Source organism: Caretta caretta, chromosome 3 (assembly GCF_965140235.1).
Source record: "Caretta caretta isolate rCarCar2 chromosome 3, rCarCar1.hap1, whole genome shotgun sequence".
Lineage (NCBI taxonomy): Eukaryota > Metazoa > Chordata > Testudines > Cheloniidae > Caretta > Caretta caretta.
This window is the reverse complement of record NC_134208.1, coordinates 96517730-96542519: the sequence shown is the minus strand read 5'-3', so window position 1 is coordinate 96542519 and position 24790 is coordinate 96517730. Positions and strand designations below refer to the sequence as shown.

The 24790-nt window shown below is 42.0% G+C and overlaps 1 protein-coding gene across 3 annotated transcripts in view; it reads right to left on the bottom strand.

Annotated features, from left to right (window-relative positions):
* Positions 1–24790, bottom strand: part of LOC125634206 (uncharacterized) — a 47953-nt gene that overhangs the window by 13575 nt on the left and 9588 nt on the right. For 2 of the 3 annotated variants that reach the window (XM_048844636.2, XM_048844637.2), the window contains exons 4-7: positions 21049–21163; positions 10352–10536; positions 8231–8385; positions 6066–6228 (exon numbers count right to left, since the gene is read on the bottom strand). In XM_048844636.2, coding sequence (XP_048700593.2) covers positions 6066–6228; positions 8231–8385; positions 10352–10536; positions 21049–21163 — 618 coding nt within the window. Of the gene's footprint in view, positions 1–6065; positions 6229–8230; positions 8386–10351; positions 10537–21048; positions 21164–21712; positions 21916–24790 lie in introns of those variants that run through there. The other variant, XM_075126715.1, reaches the window with a different exon arrangement.

Sequence of the window (24790 nt, the reverse complement as noted above, 5' to 3'; positions counted from 1 at the left end):
AGGAAGTTTTTGGAAAGCGTAGGGGACAATTTCCTGGCGCAAGTGCTAGAGGAGCCAACTAGGGGGGGCGCTTTTCTTGACCTGCTGCTCACAAACCGGGTAGAATTAGTGGGGGAAGCAAAAGTGGATGGGAATCTGGGAGGCAGTGACCATGAGTTGGTTGAGTTCAGGATCCTGACGCAGGGAAGAAAGGTAAGCAGCAGGATACGAACCCTGGACTTCAGGAAAGCAGACTTCGACTCCCTCAGGGAACGGATGGCCAGGATCCCCTGGGGGACTAACTTGAAGGGGAAAGGAGTCCAGGAGAGCTGGCTGTATTTCAAGGAATCCCTGTTGAGGTTACAGGGACAAACCATCCCGATGAGTCGAAAGAATAGTAAATATGGCAGGCGACCAGCTTGGCTTAATGGTGAAATCCTAGCGGATCTTAAACATAAAAAAGAGGCTTACAAGAAGTGGAAGATTGGACATATGACCAGGGAAGAGTATAAAAATATTGCTCGGGCATGTAGGAATGATATCAGGAGGGCCAAATCGCACCTGGAGCTGCAGCTAGCCAGAGATGTCAAGAGTAACAAGAAGGGTTTCTTCAGGTATGTTGGCAACAAGAAGAAAGCCAAGGAAAGTGTGGGCCCCTTACTGAATGAGGGAGGCAACCTAGTGACAGAGGATGTGGAAAAAGCTAATGTACTCAATGCTTTTTTTGCCTCTGTTTTCACTAACAAGGTCAGCTCCCAGACTGCTGCGCTGGGCATCGCAAAATGGGGAAGAGATGGCCAGCCCTCTGTGGAGATAGAGGTGGTTAGGGACTATTTAGAAAAGCTGGACGTGCACAAGTCCATGGGGCTGGACGAGTTGCATCCGAGAGTGCTGAAGGAATTGGCGGCTGTGATTGCAGAGCCATTGGCCATTATCTTTGAAAACTCGTGGCGAACCGGGGAAGTCCCGGATGACTGGAAAAAGGCTAATGTAGTGCCAATCTTTAAAAAAGGGAAGAAGGAGGATCCTGGGAACTACAGGCCAGTCAGCCTCACCTCAGTCCCTGGAAAAATCATGGAGCAGGTCCTCAAAGAATCAATCCTGAAGCACTTGCATGAGAGGAAAGTGATCAGGAACAGCCAGCATGGATTCACCAAGGGAAGGTCATGCCTGACTAATCGCCTTTTATGATGAGATTACTGGTTCTGTGGATGAAGGGAAAGCAGTGGATGTATTGTTTCTTGACTTTAGCAAAGCTTTTGACACGGTCTCCCACAGTATTCTTGTCAGCAAGTTAAGGAAGTATGGGCTGGAAGAATGCACTATAAGGTGGGTAGAAAGCTGGCTAGATTGTCGGGCTCAATGGGTAGTGATCAATGGCTCCATGTCTAGTTGGCAGCCAGTATCAAGTGGAGTGCCCCAAGGGTCGGTCCTGGGGCCGGTTTTGTTCAATATCTTCATAAATGATCTGGAGGATGGTGTGGATTGCACTCTCAGCAAATTTGCGGATGATACTAAACTGGGAGGAGTGGTAGATACGCTGGAGGGGAGGGATAGGATACAGAAGGACCTAGACAAATTGGAGGATTGGGCCAAAAGAAATCTGATGAGGTTCAATAAGGATAAGTGCAGGGTCCTGCACTTAGGACGGAAGAACCCAATGCACAGCTACAGACTAGGGACCGAATGGCTAGGCAGCAGTTCTGCGGAAAAGGACTTAGGGGTGACAGTGGACGAGAAGCTGGATATGAGTCAGCAGTGTGCCCTTGTTGCCAAGAAGGCCAATGGCATTTTGGGCTGTATAAGTAGGGGCATAGCGAGCAGATCGAGGGACGTGATCGTTCCCCTCTATTCGACATTGGTGAGGCCTCATCTGGAGTACTGTGTCCAGTTTTGGACCCCACACTACAAGAAGGATGTGGATAAACTGGAGAGAGTCCAGCGAAGGGCAACAAAAATGATTAGGGTCTGGAACACATGAGTTATGAGGAGAGGCTGAGGGAGCTGGGATTGTTTAGCCTGCAGAAGAGAAGAATGAGGGGGGATTTGATAGCTGCTTTCAACTACCTGAAAGGGGGTTCCAAAGAGGATGGCTCTAGACTGTTCTCAATGGTAGCAGATGACAGAACGAGGAGTAATGGTCTCAAGTTGCAGTGGGGGAGGTTTAGATTGGATATTAGGAAAAACTTTTTCACTAAGAGGGTGGTGAAACACTGGAATGCGTTACCTAGGGAGGTGGTAGAATCTCCTTCCTTAGAGGTTTTTAAGGTCAGGCTTGACAAAGCCCTGGCTGGGATGATTTAACTGGGAATTGGTCCTGCTTCAAGCAGGGGGTTGGACTAGATGACCTTCTGGGGTCCCTTCCAACCCTTATATTCTATGATTCTATGACAAGAAGCAATAGGCTTAAGTTAAGTTTAGGTTGGACAACAGGAAAAACTTCCCAATGGTCAGGGAAGTTAAGCACTGGAATAAATTGCCTAGGGAGGTTGTGGAATCTACCTTCATTGGAGATTTTTAACAGCAGGTTAGACAAACACCTGACAGGGATGGTCTAGATAATACTTAGTCCTGCCATGAGTGCAGGGGACTGGACTAGATGACCTCTCGAGGTCCCTTCCAGTCCTATGATTCTATGATTATTATGCCTGGACAATCTGAAGTTGAAGGCTGAGTGGACATTTGGAGGAGAGCCATTAGCTCCTTATTGGCCAAGGCAATTCTGGCTATTAGGATCAGCGTAGCTACATCCTGTCTGACTTTCCATATCACTCTGGGTATCAGAGAGATCAGAGGCAATACATACATGAGACCTTGATTCCATATAAAGGTGTCTTGCTTGATGGGGATGGGAAGGAGGCAGAGACTGGTAGTGAATACAGTACCCATGAGGAAGGTGCTTGTCTGTCACTGAGGTCATGGAAATCACAGATCCCGTGACTTTCTATGACTTTTGCAGCAGCCGGTGCTGGCTCAGGGGCTGCCCAAGTGCTGGGCAGCCCCTGGGCCAGCAGCAGAATTTTGGGTGTGTGGGAGAGGGCTTAGGGCTGGGGCAGAGAGTTGGGGTGCGGGACAGTGCTTGCCTGGGGTGGGGAGGTTCCCTGGCTCCCACTGGCATGTCCCTGAAGCTCCTAGATGGAGGGGAGGCTAGGTGCTCTAACCACAGGCGCCGCCCCTCCAGCTCCCTTTGGCTGCGATTCCTGGCCAACAGGAGCTGCGGAGATGGCACTTATGGTGAGAGCAGCACAGAGAGCCCCCCTAGGAGCTGCAGGGACATGCCAGTTGGAGCCGGGTAGGGAGCCTGCCAGCCCCCCCAACCCTCCCCATGCCAACTCTCCCAGGCTGTAGCCCGTCCCCGCAGAACTGGCGGGGGTCCCAGGCCACGTGCTGCTGCCCATCCCAGCCCCCCAGCACCAACTGGGTCCCAGGCTGAGTGCCACCGCCTGCCCCCGTGCCCCCCAGCACCAGTGGGAGTCCCGGTCCGCTCCTCCCCACCCCAGCACCTGCGACCCCCTTGCCCAAGTTTTAGGTAAAGGGGTATAGTAAAAGTCATGGACAGGTCACAGGCTGCGAATTTTTGTTTACTGCCTGTGACCTGCCCATGACTTTTACTAAAAATACCTGTGACTAAAACATAGCCTTACCTATGAGAGATAACTTTTAGTATCTATTTTAAGGTAGTTATTCCAGTCAAAGTCTGGTAGAATAGGGAAAGACGACATCCAAAGATAGGGTTCAAAAACAACTCTAGTCTGTCTAGGTTGTGACTTTTAACATTTATGCCAACCCTGCTATCTTGATGATGCCACAGCCTTTTTTGAAAGAACATGGATAATCAGTAGGCTGTTGTTAAAGAGTAAGCAGGTACTCTGGGTTGAGATTGGTATCTGAAGGGCTTCCTTCAGAGTAAGTCCCCTTTTGTTGAATTGCTAAACAAAGGGAAAGATTTCTATGGTGTTCTGTGCCTCTTTGCATGACACTTAAAACTACCAGTCATTCCTTGTTATAACTTCCATGGCCATGGACTGAACTGTGATATCAGAAGCATCCAGAGCCACATGTAGAGATGTTTTTGCTTCCAGTTGCCCTTTCATTTCTCCCTGGCTTCTGGAGGAATGCTGTTCACAAAGGGAGATACTTAGCAAATAACACTTGTTAGTTTGCTATAAGTAGTTTGAACAAAATGGAGGAGGAAGCTTTCCTTCCGAAGAGATCTAGCTAACTGGGGTCTTTTGGGGGAGTAGTCAGCTCTTTTGGGGGAGTAGTCAGCCTAGCCTATCAAAGACAAGTTTTCTCCCAGACCACACAATCCACCAGAGATTGGATGTGTACAGAATTTTTCAAAGCCCCTCACTGGAATTTGGTATCTTTTTTTCTTGCTTGCTTTGTAGTTGGGGTAAATATAGCAGGGGTTTGCCAGAGATATTTAGCTGGCTCTAAAATGCTTTCATATATAGGCATTGCTAACTTGTGGAGAATAACCAATAATTTATGGGGCTTTTCCTTGATCACAAGAGTCCCAGTCCTCCGTGTCAGCAATTCAAGGCAGCAGCTATTGAAAAGCTCGAAATTATCAGGAGCTGGTTCTACAGATAAAGAGACCGCCTCCTTGGCAAATGATGATAATGATGGGTCTTTGGGAGAAGTTGAAGGGCCCTAGTCCAGTGGTTTGGAACCGGACTCTTTTTTTCATTATTCAGGAGTTCTTCATTCCCATTCCTATGAGCTTCTGTGGGAGGTCTTGAAACTAAGGCCAAAGAAGAATGAGACCTTCTATGTTCGGGAGATACTGGGAAGGGGACTCACTTCTGGAGGCTCTGGAAGATGAGCCCTGGTTAGTCCCGTATGGCCATGGTGGAGAGCTGTTATGGATAAGATTGACTAGGTTGACCGGGTTGGTTAAGATATTGTTGGCTGGGCCATTCCCATCTCTGCAATGGGTAAGCTGGGGGCTCTGAAATGAGTGGTTTTGATCTGAAGGGATGAACAAGCTTCTGATCTTGTTGAGCAAGGTGGTGAAGATCTCCAGCTCGATGGGATGGGGTGCAGCAAGAAAACGTAGTCAAGAGAAGGGAAGAAAGAATAGATTTCCTCTAACCGCAGTGCTGAGGTGCTGCTATTCATAGATTCTGAACTCGCATGCATGGGGCACACATGCACCTACTATGAGATCAAATACACTTGGCCAATATTGGCAGGGCCACAAAAAGCCCAGGAGCTGCTTGGTATGGAGTATTTAGGAACCCAGATACAGGGAGAAGAAATGAGAAGTAGGCTCAAAGACGCTTCCATGAAACTTTTGATGAATCTGGCCCAAATGTCTCAGGAGTTGAAAAAGAATGCAATGTATCATTTGAAAAATTGTCTTCATCTTTCAGTTATGTTCTACAACCTCATTCCAATTAATGACTTGAAACTCATTCTATATTTGAGAGCAGGTCAATTCAGTACTTCTTAACCTTCTTTGTTTTTTCACACCTATCCCACATATGGAGGATTGCTGTAGCATTTTTTGCTTTGGGTTCAGAAGTCACTGCCATCAAATGAAATTTAAAAGGAGGAGGGAAGTCTTTAAGCAACATCTCAGGTGAAAATTAGGCCAAAGCATTACAGATAGAAATAGCAAATGCAAGCTTCAGGGAACTGCTGATTTAATAAGAACATACATATTTAAATAAAAATGCTAATTTCTCAGTTTGAATTGCATGCTGATGTGTTCATATTTAAAAAACAATAGCAGTTTACCACTCTAGAGAGGGAGGAAAAAAGAGAATTTAATTGCCTACTTTTATCATGTGCCTTCAGAAATTTTAAGATGTTCTCTAATTTGGATCAGATTTCCTTTGTAGTCTCAACTGTTTATTTTACTAAGAAAAGTGAACTGAGTGTAGTCTGAACATTACTGAAGTGTAAAAATATAGAATCTTAGCTATTTTAATGTAAGGCAGTGGAAAAGGAACATCATGTTAATCTATGCTGTCTTCATAGCATTAACTGTTTGTTAATGGTTTTTTTGGTTTTTTTTAAATATATATATATATATATATTTTATATGACCAATTGGTCATTCCCTATCCCATTCTTACTATTTTCAGTTGCTTGTTAAGTTCCAAGAGGTTGGAACGCAGCACAGCATTCTCTGCAGTCAGGGATGCATAATCATCCATCATTTTGCTTCTTAAGAAACGATCCTGCTCTGCCAGTAGATCTTTCTCTCTCAGTTGCTGATGAAGAAAACTTATCTCACTTCTGATAAAAAAAAATGCAGAAAAAATAATATTTATTAATTGTTAAAAATTGTTCCATCTGAAAATGACAAGCCATATTTTTAAAAGATATATATGACATTATTCTGAAAATTGTATCAGATGTCCTAACATTAGGATCCAATTTTAAGGTTTGTATAATAGGATCTTAATGTTAGGACATTTTATACAGCTTTCTGAATACTCTGAATTATCTCATTAAAATCAGCCCTTTCCATATACTTTGTATCCTAAATCTGGCAAAAAGCAACCTAACATTGTTAGTTATATTATACAATCTATCTAGCTCTGTTTATTAAGAATTAACTCTAAAAACAAGGATGAATCACTAGCAAGGCACATCTTGCTTGTAGAAGGGCATACTGTTGTAACAATGGAGAATTACTGTAATGTGTGTGCACACACATATTCTCTTTTTCTCTCAAAACAAGGAAATTGAGGAAATTAGCTCTACTCAAGTAAAATATATTACACAATTTAAAAGCCCTCAGGACACTCAAGTAAAAATGATAAAATCAGTTACAACTATTAAAAATTTCATACCTGAACACTAACAAGAATCACCCCCCAGAATGCTACCATGTGACATTTCTAAAGATCTGAAAGTCTGTACTATCAATCTTAAATCATTTTTATGTTCTATTTTGAGATCAGATTTGATCTGACTGATTTGGGGCATCTCAAGCACTGCATAGCAACAAGAGAATACTGGTCAGTTAAGCTGGGTTTACAGCTGTTTTGCATTGCCAGAGCAGCACAAAATAGCTGGAGTGCACACCCTAGTTTTCCCCTTCTACATGTACTCCTCTTTTCCCTGCCCACACACATACCCCCTACTTGCCCCCTCCCTCCTACACCTCACATTCCCGTGCACACACAGCTCCAGTCTCCCTCTTTCTCCTGTACCTGTTTCCCCCTACACAGAAAAGTTTCCCTCCCCATGTCTCCCATGTTCCCCTGCTCTCACACACCCCCGTTTCTCCATCCTGTCCCTTGTATTTCCCAGTTCACATATACTCCCTTAGTTTACTACATCTCTGTTGAGCCAATCAGGTGCAATGATTACTTTTTAGAATAATTATTTAGGATTAATGTTCACTTTTTCATTATTTTTCATAGCTGAGAAGGAAAAGTAAAATGTTGCCTTTTAGAGAAACTCAAGAAGAATTCCCCCAGCCTCACCACTGCTTCTCCTATTCCTGGGGCTCTTCATCCCACTCTCCCAAGCCAGAGGCAGAGGGCTGATGCAATGTTCTTTTCTTCCCCTTCCCGGCTGAGCGAGTGGGGCAGACCCAGGAGTTCTTCAGCCCCTATGCCCCTTCCCAGGCCAGATGTTAGAGGGAAGCGGGGAAGGTGTGCAGAGAAGAGCTGTCTCTTTGCTCACAGAAGTGGAGGGGATGGATTAAAGCTGCCCTGAGCTGCTGGGCTCTTTTTGTTCCCTCCTCCCTTCTTGTGAGAATCGTGTCTGCTCCTGAGGGGAGAGGGAGAAAGCTCCACTTGCTTCCTGCAGTAGTTCCAATTGGCTGCTCTTCCCCAGAAGGAACCTTCTAATTTTAAAATCAAGCAAATTCCTGAAGGGTGCTAAATTGTTAACTATGGGGACTAAAACTATCATTTATCCCTTAAAACGCTACAAGTGGAGCTACCGTGCAACCTCTCTTACACTTTGTGTTAGTCAATCCTAAACTGAAAGGACTACCTCTGTGGATGAGAGAGAGAGTACCTTTTGTTTCAACATGTCCATTTTCTCTGTTGTCTTTCTGCTGAAAAGCCAACAGAGTGTAATATCTTTTGGTAGATGAGGATGAACTGAAAGCAGTACATCATGACTTCCTGCAACGTGTCAGAAAATGGGTGCCAGCTTAAAGTGACCCAATCCGTAGTGAAGACAGAAACCAGTAACCTAAAGCTTAATGGGTTAGTAAATTCCAAATCATCAATACCTGACTATCTGTCGAAAAACTGCCAAATACTTTGGCTAATACCTGATGCCATGTGTGATCTGGTCTTGCATCATTGCTGTTTTTTTAAATATTTTGTCTTCCATTTCATGCACAGCAAACTGCACTTTCATAAGTTCCTTTCTCTTTTCAGAAAGCTGCAACTCTACTGCCGTCTGCTGCTCTGACCGTTGCTTTAACTTGGTGTCCACATACATAAAAGGAGACAAAGTTAGAGCAGAATGAATACTGAGATTCAGGCTTATTTTATGTTTATTTCTAAAATAACTGCAAAAAATACATCACTCATTAAGTAGTTCCAAAAAGTAATCTGGTTTTAGTTTGACTACTGCAAAACTGTCCAGTAGTCTGATTCCTTTATTGTCTTACCAGCTTTATATGATGACTCTTGACCAGGTACATAAAGCTCAAGTGGTAGGGGCTTGTGCTTTTGGTGCTGAAAGTTCTAAATTCAATCTCAGCTGATGAATGTGGTGTTTGCATGTATGTGGTTAGGGTTTATTATATGGATGCTTGAGAAAATTTACTTATAGTGAGAACATGGAATACATATTTTTACATGTCTATTATTTTTAACATTTCCTGATCAACAAAAACTTTTTTTTTTCCAATTCAAGTAAGTGTCTCTATCAAATTTCACCACACATACAAATATTTGATCAATGAACTACTGTTTATTTGAAGTAACCACTTACCAGAATACTGAAAAAACAGATGGGGGAAAATGAAGATAAGAAAGGGGTTACTAGCATCCTGCAAACACTTATACATGCCAATAATTTAATGCACAAGTAATCCTATTGAACTCAACTGGACTATGTGTGTGTGTACACATTTCATGGACTGGGATTTATATAATAGTTATATAGTATATTTGAATTTGCCTTGGCATTATATATAAACTAGTAGCAGTTCCTAAAGAAAAAATTGTGCTGGGCCATTCTTCATATTTTCTATACAGTCATTTACAATATGCAAGTAGTGAACTTCAGACTAGCTGGAGAAATAAAATGTAGATAAAGCATTAGTACCTTTTAAACCCTGCTAATACTACTTTGTATTTTTGTTGCTTTTTTGTTGTTTCTTTGACATCACAAAAGTATCCTAAAATATTTAAATTGTTTTTATTGCCTTATATAAATACACAGATTGAATTCAAGAAATATATTCCTAGTCAAATATTGTCATTTATTATTATTTAGAACATTGCAGTACTCAGAAGCTTCAACCAAGACTAGTTCCCCATTGTGCTAAGAAATTTACAAACACATAGGAAGTCAGAGACCTTACCTCAAGGAATTTACACTCTACAGGATCAGTCCTGTGCCAGCTGAAGTCAATGCAAAACTCCCAATATTTTCAGTGGTGCAGGATTAGGCCTTTAAGGCCCCAGGTGGATGCAAAGGTCATTGCAGGATCAAGGTTTAAAACTCAATCCACTCATTTGAACCATATAGCAGTCACCATTACCTCTGCAGGTAATTCATGTTACTGTGATATTCACAGTATACCTTTCAATACTAAGTACAGGGAATACTATGAACATTGTGGTATAAATCTACTTGGAAAGGCCTCATAAAACATGTTGTACTGGAAATGTTGAGGGGGCAAGGTGTGGTAGGCTGGACTCTCTGCTGATTGTGGGTTGACTGCTAATGAAATAAGAAGTATGTGCTGGGTGTGAATTCATTTCGGGGGGGGGGGGAATGGGGATGGCTGAATTCAGAGGTGATGTGCAAGGTGGTACAAATCAGTTCCCCTGAGGCTCATCTAGACCTTATTCATAGCCTCTGTACCATTTTCAGAAAAATGTCAGTAAAGTTTGAGGACACTCATTACAATGCAGGATCAGACCCCTAGTCATAATAAATAGTGATTCCACACAAAGCTCATAGCATGATTTTTCAGTGTATTATGAAAAGTTTTTATTATAATAGCTGTAGATTTAACAATGAGAATCTAAATTGCTAATAGACAAAAATAAAAATGTTTTTCTGATCAACTGAATTCCATCTGCTATATTAACAGCAATAAATATATAACTTATTCCTATTAAAACCTCTCCCCTAACATCATACACAAGAAATAAAAATCCCATAAATGCTGCTGACTGATGTAATAAAACAATGATACTGTGCAGCGTACCTTTGACTGTATCACAAGGATTTTCTGTTCACAATTACTCAGGCTGGTTTGTTGCTGTTCTAATTCCTGCTTGGCACGCAATAGCTCCATTTCCTTTTCAGAGGCCTGTCCATCTGTCTGTTCCTTCCTTCTCTTCAGTTGTATGATCTCCTCTACTAAAGTCTGCTTCTCTCTAGAATGAAGTTCTAAAGAAAGGAAAGAGGGATTTTAATGGTTTCAAGTTTTTTTCAGCATAAATAGGTCAACATTTTTATTTTTCAGCAATGTTTGCTTACATTACAATATTTATATAGCAGTCATGCAGGTTAACTACATATTATTTTACCCAATGGGGGTCAATTATTTCTTTAATCAAGTTAACACACTAACTGCTACATGTATCCAGATTGGTGCTAACTGAAATGATGCGTGATTACTGCATTTATTACTCTCCTCGACATGAGGAATTGGAAATGAGGAACGAAAAGGTATTTTAAAAAAATTACACAAATAAAACAGGTTTATATGTTCAGCAAGTAACAGTCAACATGGATTTGTCAAGAACAAATCATGTCAAACCAATCTAATATCCTTCTTTGACAGGATAACAAGCCTTGTGGATGGTGGGGAAAGGGAGGCAGTACATTTGATGTATTTTGACTTTAGGAAGACTTTCGATACTGTTTCACATGACCTTGTATTAGCTAACTAGCGAAATATAGCATAGACAAACCTAGTATAAGGTGGGTGTACAACTGGTTGCAAAAATGCCCTCAGAGAATAGTTATTAATAGTTCATAGTCAAGGTGGAAGGGCATATCGAGTGAGGTCACATTGGGATCTGTCCTGGGTCCAGTTCTATTCAATATCTTCATAAATAATTTGGATAATGGCATAGAGCGTACTGCTATAAAGTCTGCTGACTATACCAAGTTGAGAGGGGTTGCAGGTGCTTTGGAGGAAGGGATTAGAATTCAAAACGATCTTAAACTGGAGAAATGGTCTGAAATAAACAGGATGAAATTCAATAAGGACAAATGCAAGGCACTAGTCATAGGAAGAAATAATCAAACAAATATAAAATGGGAAATGATTGCCTAGGAAGTAGTACTGCAGAAAAGGATCTGGGGGTTATAGTGGATCACAAACTAAATATGAGTTTAAAAAAAAAAAAGCAAACATCATTCTAGGACGTATAAGCAAGACCCAAGAAGTAATTCTTCTACTTTCCTCAGCACTGGCAAGGCCTCAGCTGGAGTACTGTATCCAATTCAGAGTACCACATTTTGGGAAAGATGTGGACAAATTGGGGAAAGTCTAAAGGAGAGCAACAAAAATGATTAAAGGTCTAGAAAATACGACTTATGAGGAAAGATTGAAAAAATTGGGTTTGTTTAGTCTGGAGAAGACAAGACTGAGGGGGGACATAACAGTCTTCAAGTATGTAAAAGGCAGATATAAAGAGAAGGGTGATAAATTGTTCTCCCTATCAAATGAGGACAGGACAAGATGTAATGGCCTTAATCTGTAACACAGGAAATTTAGGTTAGACATTAGGAAAAACTTCCTAACTGTACAGGTAGTTGAGCACTGGAACATGTTACCTAGGAAAGTTGTGAAATCTCTGTCACTGGCTGTTTTTAAGAAAAGATTAGACAAACAGCTCTCGGGGATGGTCTAGTTAATACTTAGTTCTGCCTCAGTGCAGGGGACTGGACTAGATGACCTGTAGAGGCCCTTTCCAGTCCTAGATATGATTCTTTTATGTTTTCTTGTTCAAAGAGAAGAGGGGAACTTGGGGGATATTAAATACATGTAACAACATGAATAAGAATTACAAATTAATAATGACATGGGGGCACTTGGGAATTGGTTATAAGTTTAATAAAATAAAACAAGGGAAACATTATACATTTTTCCTATTTCTGCTACCTCTCAATATATTTATTTTGTCTTTTTAGAACATAAGCTCTTTAACGCAGGGACAATGCATCTCCATAAGTGTGTCTATAGTGTCTACCACATTCAGGGCACTATTGCAATTCAAACACATTACAAATAATTTGAAAGATCTGGCTCAATTACAGCATGTAGCTAAGGTCTTCAGAAGCTAACTGGGACCAGAGAACAGGTGGGGGCAGGGTCACAGGATCCTCAAGTGATAAGGCCACAGGTTCTCCTTCAGTCTCAAAGCTGCAACAGCTAGAACAGCCCAGGGCCTGGGGAAAGGTAGAATATCATCCACCTGGCTCAACAGGTGGAAAACTCAATTGAATCTGCAGGAAGGGGGGCAAGTTCTGTGAAAAAATGGTGGAGGAAGTGCCTACCGGAGGGAAACAGGGATAGACACTCCTGCCTCATGAGCTCTCTGCTTCCCATTGACAGCCAGAGGGAGATGGGAGCTGATCAGCTTCCTCCTCTCCCTTCTCATTAATTTAAACCCTGGCCAATGGTTTTACCATTTTTGGAAACTCCTATTTCAATTTTAGCTCCTATTCCATCCTGCTCTCTGTTAGGATACTGTGGTTTTTACTGATCACCTGTTTTGGGGTTTCCATTTGAGCCAAACTGTCAGAGACAAGGTAGATTTTTCCACTTTCCTCATAGCATCAAGAACAGCACAATTAGATTAAATAGAAACAGGACTTAGAATTTAATATCAGTACTTTGTGTGATTGTTTAGCTTGTTGGAACTTGTAGACTGTGCCCAGTGCAGATAAAAGGCCAAAATGGCCAGCTACCAGAAGTAAAACAGATCTGGAATTTGGCTAGTGGACCTTAAGAAAAGGGGATACCTAAAGTCTTCACAGATCAAGGTCCCGCTTTTAGTACCCTCTGTCTCCCTTTGAGGCATGTGTATAAGATGATTCAGCAGAGTGAACTGAGTCTTAGGGGTAGGCTGAGGAGAAATATGGGTTATGTGGTGGGAGCCCACTAAACCCATTCTGGGCCACATGAACGTCTGGCATGGGTAGATGGGACAGACAGCTGTGAGGAGAGGTGCTACATGAATAAAGTTGCAGCCTGCTGCTGTAATCCATCCCTGTGTCTGTACTCATTCACCTCTGTCTCCTGATAAAATGAGAAAGATTTCTTCCCTCATCCTGCCCCACACTCTCATGCATCTTCATAGCACCAAGCCCAGTTACTCTAGCTAGACAAAGCATACTTGATTAGCCCTAAAACTGTTAGGTTATTTTTTTATTGAAGTGTAGTCATACCCTATGGCACACCCATTGCTAGCCCGGGTCAGCTGACTCAGGCTCCCAGGGCTTGGGCTGCTGGGCTATAAAATTACAGCATCTAAGTGCGGGCTCAGGCTGGACCCTGACTTCTCAGACTCCCACAAGGTGGGAAAGTCTCAGAGATTGGGCTCCAGGCTCAACCCAAACATCTACACTGCAATTTTATAGCCCTGTGACCCCAAGTCAGCTGACCTGGGCACTGAGACTAGGTGCTGTGGGTTTTAAATCACAATGTAGACATACCCTTAATGTAAGAAGATTTTCTGAAAATTACCCTTAAAACACAAACATTTTACTTCAGGCAATTTTTCGGTTTGATTTAATAAGAAAGCCCAGAAAATAGGGCTGAACAAAACAAAACGTCCTCCATGTATGTATAGTTATGTTGCATATTACTATGAGTGGGGGCTCTACCAAATTCATGGTCCATTTTGGTCAATTTCACATTCATAGGATTAAAAAAAAATCATAAATTTCATGATTTCAGCTATTTAAATCTGAAATTCCATGGTGTTGTAATTGTAGCGGTCCTGACCCAAAAAGGAGTTGTGGGGTGGTCACAAGGTTACTGAAAGGGTGGGGGGGTTGCGGTACTGCTACCCTTACTTCTGCGCTACTGCTGGCAGTGGCCCTGCCTTCAGAGCTGGGCAGTTGGAGAGCGGTAGCTGCCGGCCAGGAGCCCAAATCTGAAGACAGAGCTGCTGCCGGGAGTAGTACAAGAAGTAAGGATGGCATGGTATGATATTGCCACCCTTCCTTCTGCACTGCTGCTTGCACAGCTGGGCACCTGGCCAACAGCTGCTGCTCTCCAGCTGCTCAGCTCTGAAGGCAGTGCAGAAGTAAGGGTGACAATACTGCAACCCCCCCTAAAATAAAATTGAGACCCCTCACCCTGCAACTCCCTTTTGCGTCAGGCCCCCCCATTTGAGAAACACCGGTCTCCCTATGAAATCTGTATAGTACTGCATAGAGTAAAAGCACACAAAAGACCAGATTTCACAGGGGGATACCAGATTTCACGGTCTATGGCACGTTTTTCATAGCTGTGAATTTGGTAGGGCCCTAACTATGAGGTTTGATCTGGCTTTTCCCTGCTTAGCACAATGAACTGTTAATCTGAAGTGGCAATACCCAATTTTACCACTTGATGGTGCCAAATATATTTTTTAAAAGCCTTTCAAAAAAGTCACATTTTGCAATGCTGTTTAAGCTGCATGTGAACCTCTGTGGTTCTATGGAAAAAACGTACAGTTATAGTTTACTATAACAGACGTTTGTAGATTAAACTTGCTTGAAATTCACCAATCCCCTTTTTTCTTTACGTCTCTATGATCATCTTTCTTCCTTTTTCACGTGACTAGAATTGGATGCAACTAAGAATGCATTAAAACTGCCGTATTCACAGCTGTTGTGCAAAACATATCCATATTCACTAACAGAAAAACTAAAGGTAAATCTTTTCAACATCATCTTAGCAAGCCGTAAACTGCATACTGTATTTGTGAATGTTTTATTTGATTGCCCTCTATTATTATATGAAAAAATTGTTCAACAATATTCTTGGAACACTTGAGGTACAGAACCCATTTATATACTTCATATATATAGTATAGAAAATTTAAATTATACTCTAGTGATCATGCACTGAAAAGTGACATTAACCTGTATGAATTCTGCAATATTTACATATGTTCATGTACAAACCCAGTAACCTTCATACTTATATACTGCCTTTTCATGTCTAAAATCCTTCACAGACATCTAATTAATCATATTACCATTAAGAATTAACACCACTGGACTAGGGCCACTGCTTATCTCTTTGCATTTGGAAACATCATTCCTTTAAGCAGCCAGGGTTGAAAACATAAACCATAAAACAAACAGCCCAGCCTCTCCCCTCCTCCCAGTATTTGGGACTGCTGCAGGTAGAAATTAAGGTCTCAGAATTTCTTTTATGGCTAAGAGACCTAACTAAAGACAGAGAATTATACTAGAGAGGTTCCCCTATCAGCAAGGTAGCCAATCAATTCTAGTCTTTCAATTCACTGGGCTGAAAAATGAGGAAAAAAAAATCCCTTTTCCAGGCACCTCTAATTCAATTCTTTGTTTGGGAAAAAGATACTCTACACTGGGAACCTCAGCTTTTATGGCTTTCCTGACTAGGCAGTAGAGTTGTCAACTCTGCCTTCTAGCATCTTAATGGGACACAGCTGTCAGCTCCTCTGTCCTGGCCTGGCACCTCCAGCAGTCTCTATGGTCTAGGCTTTCCTGCTCAGCCAGTCAATGGATTTGTCCCCTTCCTGGTTCAGCTAAGGATGGGCTTTTTTGTACATATATTTGGGGTATATATTACCATCACAATTACATATAAAGAACAATACAGTAATTGTCATCATTGCTCAAAACTAGACTTAAGAATTAGTGTAACCTAATGTCAACCTAGTGTAATCAGATGAACACAGCTAAAAATGGTTTAAGAATTAACAGGATTCAGTTGGAAGATAAATAATATATTTCCATGGAGTACTATAAGTTAAGCAATCATACCTTTAATTATTTAGTATATGGCAAGTACTGTGCATTTTTCCCACTGGAATACAATACACTTAACCAAGATAGACATAAGATGTGGATTTATATTTTTCCTCTAGGATAAAATATAAATCCACATCTTACAAGAAACACTCTTTCTTATGTAATTATTCTGACATCATCCCTTTCAAACCAGAGCAATTGCATTAGCCTGAGGGACTTCCTAAACAGGTGTCTACATTTGCTTTGCCAATTAGTAGGTAAAAATGCTTGTTCTACTGTGGTTTGGGTCCCCAGTGTGGATGATGGGGATGACTACTAGTACCAAACCAGGACAGGGGCTCTCCTTCCAGGGTGAGAGGGAGGGAGGAACTGCCTTTAGCAGTCAGGCTAGCCGGGGCGGGGGGTGGAGGGGGGGTGAGAAATCCAGAGATCATAACAGTCAAAAGAAGAAAATATTAAACTGATAAAATGACACACACACCTTTTCATATAATGCGTAATTACCGGTAGCTTTCTTGAATTCATTGCCACAGGATATCTCAAGTGCAAGAGTTTAGCAGGATTCTAGTTACAACAGTAAATATTTAAAAAAATAAGCAAACAAGAATTTTGGTAGGGACATATACCCTCATCCTTTAGGGTATAAGCCAATCCTCTAATTATTGGGGTTGTTTTTCCCTGTGGGCAGGTTATTCCATAACTGCTTACTGCAGGGCTTCTTGCACCTTCCTCTGAAGCAACTGGTCCTGGCCACTGCTGGATACTGGACTAGGTTCATCCCCTATAGCAACTTCTATTGGAAAGGGAAACCCAGAGGAGTGACTTATTCAGAGAGAAAGAGGCCTACGTTCCACAGATGAGAAAGCCTAGTCTTAAATCTAGTTTTGAGCAGTGCTGACAGTTACTATATTGTACTTTTTATGTAATTGTAATGGGATTTATATACCCCATATATATCTACAAAGAAGTCCATTCCTAGACGTACCAGGAAGGGGTCAAAGATGTACATCTCAAAGGGCCTGTTGATCTAAGTGTTGCCCTCTGAACTGAATTTCTGTTTCTCCCTCAGGGGGAAAGGGGCGGGGGGGGGGGGAGAAAAAAAAAAAAAGGTAGCTTGTAGTAAGGATCAGAGAGAATCTCCTACCATTTCTGCCTTTTCACTGTCCTGAGCCTCCTGTCCAGATCTTGATTTAGTGAGGGAGCTTTGAAGGGCAGTGAGGTTACCCAGTCCTGGTCCTTGTCACTGGCGGATGGCTGGACAGGTAAACCACTGAGCCACTGCTTGGCTACACATTTCAGGTGTACCAGCCCTCTGACAGAGGAACAGACAGAGCTGTCTTAGTCGGGGGTTATTTGCACTTTCATAGAATCATAGAAGATTAGGGTTGGAAGAGACCTCAGGAGGTCATCTAGTCCAACCCCCTCCTTAAAGCAGGACCAACCCCAACTAAATCATTCCAGCCAGGGCTTTGTCAAGCCAGGCCTTAAGAACCTCTAAGGATGGAGATTCCCCCACCTGCCTAGGTAACCCATTCTAGAACTTCACCACCCTCCTAGTGAAACAGTTTTTCCTAATATCCAATCTAGACCTCCCCCACTGCAACTTGAGACAATTGCTCCTTATTCTGTCATCTGCCACTGAGAACAGCCTAGCTCCATCCTCTTGGAACCCCCCTTCAGGTAGTTGAAGGCTGCTATCAAATCCCACCTCACTCTTCTCTTCTGAAGACTAAATAAGACCAATATCCTAAGCCTCTCCTCGTAAGTCATATGCCCCAGTCCTCTAAAAATTTTTGTTGCCCTCCACTGGACTCTCCAATTTGTCCATATCTTTTCGGGGTAGGGGGGCAAAACTGGACACAATACTCCAGATGTGGCCTCACCAGTGCCAAATAGAGGGGAATAATCACTTCCCTCAATCTGCTGGCAATGCTCCTACTAATGCAGCCCAATATGCCGTTAGCATTCTTGGCAACAAGGGCACACTGTTGACTCATATCCAGCTTCTCGTTCTCTGTAATCCCAAGGTCCTTTTCTGCAGAACTGCCGCTTAGCCAGTTGGTCCCCAGCCTGTAACAGTGCATGGGATTCTTCCCTCCTAAGTGCAGGACTCTGCACTTGTCCTTGTTGAACCTCATGAGATTTCTTTTGGCCCAATCCTCCAATTTCTCTAGACCCTATCCCTACCCTCCAGCGTACCTACCTCTCCCCCCAGCTTACTGTCATCCATGAACTTGCTGAGGGCGTAATCCGTCCCATCATCCAGATAATTAATGAAGATGTTGAACAAAACCAGCCCCAGGACAGACCACTGGGGCACTTTGCTTGATACTGGCTGCCAATTAGACACTGAGCCACTGATCACTACCCATTAAGCCCAACACTCTAGCCAGCTTTCTATCCACCTTACAGTCCACTCATCCAATCCATACTTTTTTTAACTTGCTGACAAGAATACTGTGGGAGACCATATCAAAAGCTTTGCTAAAGTCAAGGTATATCACATCCCCATATCCCCATCCTGCTTTCCTCATATCCACAGAGCCAGTTATCTCATCACAGAAGGCAATCAGTTTGGTAAGGCATGACTTGCCCTTGGTGAATCCATGTTGACTGTTCCTTATCACCTTCAAGTGCTTCAAAATGGATTCCTTGAGGACCTGCTCCATGATTTTTCCAGGGACTGAGGTGAGGCTGACTGGCCTGTAGTTCCCCGGATTCACCTTCTTCCCTTTTTTAAAGATGGGCACTATATTTGCCTTTTTCCAATTGTCCGGTGCCTCCCCCAATCGCCACAGGTTTTCAAAGATAATGGCCAATGGCTCTGCAATCACATCAGCCAACTCCCTCAGAGCCCTGTTCTGCCTGTACTGTCTTCTATGGTTCTTTGAAACTGTGATCAAAAGATCATTTTTCAATATGAAGCATTTCCCAGCTTATTCAATGAGAGTGTTGTAGCTGTGTTGATCTCAGGATATTTGAGAGACAAGGGAGGTGAGGTAATATTTTTTCATTGGATCAACTTCTTTTGGTGAGAGAGACAAGCTTTCGAGCTATGTAGAGCTCTTCTTTAGGTCCATTGACTGGTCTGAGTGGGAAAGACTACTGGAGGTGCCAGGCCTGGATAGAGGAGCTGATAGCTGTGGCCCATTAAGCTGTTAGGAGGAGGAGTTGACAGCTGTATCTTCTGGTCAGGAAAGCCAAAAAACCTGAAGTTTCCAGTGTAGTAGAGAGTAGCTTTCTCCCAGAGAACTGAATATTGGAGCCTGGGAAAATCATGGTCTTAATAAAGACACTGGACTTATGGCTTATTACAATAATCTTTAACCCACTGTGACACATGGCCAGAAAGGGTTAAACATCCTGCAAAATAAATGACTGAAATTCAACCCTTAAAGACATATGGGGAGATAATGTTTGTGTTTTTGTGTATTGACATATATATGGGTAGTTGTCAACAATGTAATCAACAGTCCCTGTCTATGCTGTATTCTGATAATTCAGAGATCAAAAGAACATCCTAACATTTAAATGAATTGTAAACATGGGATATCACTGCATTCATCTCTAAAATGCATAGCAAATCATCTGTGAAAGGTCGAAAAACAGGCAGTTGCCTTTTGTTAATTCATGTAGCTAAGTACCAGTGATAGACTGCCTAATGGATAAATTGCCTTATGTTAATCTATGTGATAATTAATGATGATGGTTAGGAAAAGAGGGCCTATTGTTCCCCAAGGGACTCCAACTTGTCAAAGAAGGCCTGAAGTTGTATAAAAGATACTTGGGACCCAGTCCTTTGTATCTCAGATCTGCTTAAGCTTCATTAGGGGAAGTCTGAGTCGCCAGATTGAGATCCCAGTTATGCTGGTACTCCCTGAACAGGATATTGGACGTTGGACTATAACCTATGGACTAAATTCTAAAAACTCTTTGCAACTACAAAGCTCACCATCTCTGCTATGTATCTAAACCTCAAGAATTGAATTCATGTCTGTATGTATATTGATCTTTTAACCATAGTGTCTCTCTTTTCTTTTTTAATAAATTTTAGTTTAGTTAATAAGAATTGGCTGTAGTGTGTATTTGGGGAAGATCTGGAATATTAATTACGTTGGAGGTAATGTGTCCGATCCTTTGGGATTGGTAGAACCTTTTTTTTAATATGATGAAATAAGATTTTCAGAAATCTTCATAATATTTGACTTGGGTACCTGGATGGAGGCCTGAGGCTAGGTTACTTTAAGAGAACTGTGTTGTTGGTTTCTGGGTAACCAGTAAGGTATAACAGAAGCTGTTTAGTGCTGGCTTGGTAAATATAAGTATTGACACATCCACCAGCTTTGGGGTTTGTCTGTCCCATTCTTCGCAGTTCACCCTAATTGAGTGACCTCAGCTGGCCCCCAGGGGGACCCCGGTGACACCCACTGAGCCTCCTTTTTGACCTATGACTACAGGTGTGTTAACAGGCCACTTCACCTTCACCCTTCGAATATGTGCTAACTACTTATGCTAAACCATCTGTTCAATCTTATATTTAGCTGTGACACTCTGAATACCTTTCCAGACGTGAAGAAGGGGTCTGTGTAGCTCAAAGGCTTGTCTCTCTCACCAACAGAAGTTGGTCCAATAAAAGATATTAACTCACACATCTTCTCTCTCTAATTATTCACTGAGAGACAGAAAGGAACTGGACAACCAAGATACAGAGTGCCTGTAAAGAGCAAGGGATTGGCACCAACTCTTAACTGATCCATTTCTACCTGACACCAGAGGAAAGAACCCATTGTCCACACTAGAGCAACTGCTACAGAACTTCGGCTGCTTTTCTGGAACCTGAAACTCTGCAGTTTGTGCCCCTCAAGGTATTAAGAAGAAAAAAAAAAAGACTGTAGACATTCAGATGTTGACATTTGATTCCTGAAAAACAATTACCAACTGCAACATTGATCTGGTTATTAATTCGTTCTCTGTCTGTTTTCAGCATATTTAAACTGGCTTCCTTTCGCTTGAGTTCCAAATGGAGGCCATCATCTTGGGACTGTAATTCCTGTAAAAAAATAAATATTTTTGTGGTGAAAGTACATTTATTACTAAATATTTCCACAAATGTCAAATGCTCATTTATTCTGGTCGGTTGCATCTCAGTTCAAACCAATAAAAATTTAAAAAGAAACTAAACATAGATAGATGCATTCAGACACAAATTGCATATTTACAGTGCCAGCATTCTACACCAACTGCTTCAAATGTCTGCTGAATGCAAAAAGAAAAGGAGTACTTGTGGCACCTTAGAGACTAACCAATTTATTTGAGCATAAGCTTTCGTGAGCTACAGCTCACTTCATCGGATGCATACTGTGGAAAGTACAGAAGATCTTTTTATACACACAAAGCATGAAAAAAATGGGTGTTTACCACTACAAAAGGTTTTCTCTCCCCCCACCCCACTTTCCTGCTGGTAATAGCTGATCTAAAGTAATCACTCTCCTTACAATGTGTACGATAATCAAGGTGGGCCATTTCCAGCACAAATCCAGGGTTTAACAAGAACGTCTGGGGAGCGGGGGGTAGGAAAAAACAAGGGGAAATAGGTTACCTTGCATAATGACTTAGCCGCTCCCAGTCTCTATTCAAGCCTAAGTTAATTGTATCTAATTTGCAAATGAATTCCAATTCAACAGTCTCTCACTGGAGTCTGGTTTTGAAGTTTTTTTGTTGTAATATCACAACTTTCATGTCTGTAATCGCGTGACCAGAGAGATTGAAGTGTTCTCCGACTGGTTTATGAATGTTATAATTCTTGACATCTGATTTGTATCCATTTATTCTTTTGCGTAGAGACTGTCCAGTTTGACCAACATACATGGCAGAGGGGCATTGCTGGCACATGATGGCATATATCACATTGGTGGATGTGCAGGTGAACGAGCCTCTGATAGTGTGGCTGATGTTATTAGGCCCTGTGATGGTGCCCCTGAATAGATATGTAGGCACAGTTGGCAACGGGCTTTGTTGCAAGGATAGGTTCCTGGGTTAGTGGTTCTGTTGTGTGGTATGTGGTTGCTGGTGAGTATTTGCTTCAGGTTGGGGGGCTGTCTGTAGGCAAGGACAGGCCTGTCTCCCAAGATTTGTGAGAGTGTTGGGTCATCCTTCAGGATAGGTTGTAGATCCTTAATAATGCGTTGGAGGGGTTTTAGTTGGGGGCTGAAGGTGACGGCTAGTGGTGTTCTGTTATTTTCTTTGTTAGGCCTGTCCTGTAGTAGGTGACTTCTGGGAACTCTTCTGGCTCTATCAATCTGTTTCTTCACTTCTGCAGGTGGGTATTGTAGTTGTAAGAATGCTTGATAGAGATCTTGTAGAGATCTCTTGTAGAGATCTTGTTTGTCTCTGTCTGAGGGGTTGGAGCAAATGCGGTTGTATCGCAGAGCTTGGCTGTAGACAATGGATTGTGTGGTGTGGTCAGGGTGAAAGCTGGAGGCATGTAGGTAGGAATAGCAGTCAGTAGGTTTCCGGTATAGGGTGGTGTTTATGTGACCATTGTTTATTAGCACTGTAGTGTCCAGGAAGTGGATCTCTTGTGTGGACTGGACCAGGCTGAGGTTGATGGTGCCTGAACTTTGTGACTTTGTCCTTACCCATAACTATTTTACATTTGGGGACAATGTATACCTTCAAATCAGCGGCACTGCTATGGGTACCCGCATGGCCCCACAGCATGCCAACATTTTTATGGCTGACTTAGAACAACGCTTCCTCAGCTCTCATCCCCTAACGCCTCTACTCTACTTGCGCTATATTGATGACATCTTCATCATCTGGACCCATGGAAAAGAAGCCCTTGAGGAATTCCACCATGATTTCAACAATTTCCATCCCACCATCAACCTCAGCCTGGTCCAGTCCACACAAGAGATCCACTTCCTGGACACTACAGTGCTAATAAACGATGGTCACATAAACACTGTTGCCTTGGCTCCTTAATGTCGTGGAGAGCCTTTGATATGCCAACACCTTGGCACAGAAACATGGAATTCAGCCACTCTAGGCCCCCCACCACTGCACACAATCCTCTTTCTAACAGAGAACCCCACTTGCTGGCAACCCCCCACCCCCTTCTCATTGAAGGCCCATTCACTCTGCCTTCCTTCCCTCAACATCCACCTCCAAGCCATTGACTGCATAAATAGCTCCCTACTGACCAGGAGCGTGCATGGAATATGGCTGGCAAATCTGAGTGTCGGACTGGCAACATCAGAAAAAGGAAGCAACTCTCAGATCTGACCAGTCCCTTTGCCTAATCTTGGCATAGTTCAATGCTTTTTGTGTTTAATTTTAAAAATGCCCGTGTCTGGGATGTTATCAAAACACATGTGGGTGTGAAGTTTGAAATATATGGGAATTACTGAACTAGTTGAACAGTTAGAGGAACCTTAAGAAAAGCAAGAAAAACAAAGCAAAATTTAAAAGAGGAAACATTTTAAAATTTTACTCTGCCAAAATTATCAAATATTTAACTAAAATTATTACATGGAAAACATGACAGTCCTCTGAAGTTACCATGTCACATTCGAAAGATTTTTGTCTGGCTTTGAGAGGTCTCATTGCATCTTTATAAAGTAATTACCGAGGTCTTCTTTGTAATTCCACCACAAACCTGCATACCCAATACACAAAAAGGCACTTTTCCTCACTTTTCCACATTTTAGACTTATGATGAGAAAAGAAAAAAAGTTAGGAATATTTTCAAATAGTCTACAGCGGAGAAATTTTTCAAACACACCTTAACTCCTCTTCTGATTCTCAACTCCCTCCCCCCGCAAATCTCCCAGAAAATATCTACTCTAAGATGAAATATGACTTGAGAATTTAGGGAGATTGTTTTCTTTTTTTATTGTGGCTATAATATGGGGCTTCAAGTTTTGGTAGGCCCTAAAGCAAAAAAGTGGAAAGACCCTCAAAGCGATTGCAAACATATGCAGAAGGCCCCTGAGCCAGTATGACCTGTTTTAAAGAAACTGACATATCTTATATCATGTATACATATTCTATTATTTATTACCAACATGTTTGGTGATGTACAAAAACAGAGACACTCCCAGCCCCAAAGACCTTGCAGCTGATGTACAACAAAGCACATAGTATAGCTAAAATCAACTTCGAATATACCACTGATGAACCTTTATTGTCCACAGTTCTGGGAAAAATCTTCAAAAGGATGTAAATTTTTTAAGTCATTGGAAGATTTCACCTCTTTTAAAATGTAGTTTTAGGCTACCTTTTTAAAAAACAAACAAACAAAAAAAACCAAACAAAAAAAACCCCAGAAAACAAGAGCCTAAAATCAGGCTCCTAAATAGATGGTCAGATTTTCAAAAGTGCCAAGCAGCCCATCCAGCTCCCATTGCAGACCCATGGAAGCACTGTCCCACTTCAATATATTTCTGAACTGAACTCCGGAGCTTATGTCTACTAGTGATTTTACTTTCCAAATCATAAGCAAAGAACACAATATCCTTATTCAGTCAAATGGCTGCATTTTTCCTTTTGCTTATACACAGAATTGTCTCATAAAAATTCCTTCATTTGATTTATAACAACCTATATCTGATGTGCTGTTCCTTTACTAGTTTGTTATTAGCTTTAGTTAACTCCTCCACAAATTCACTGAGAGCAC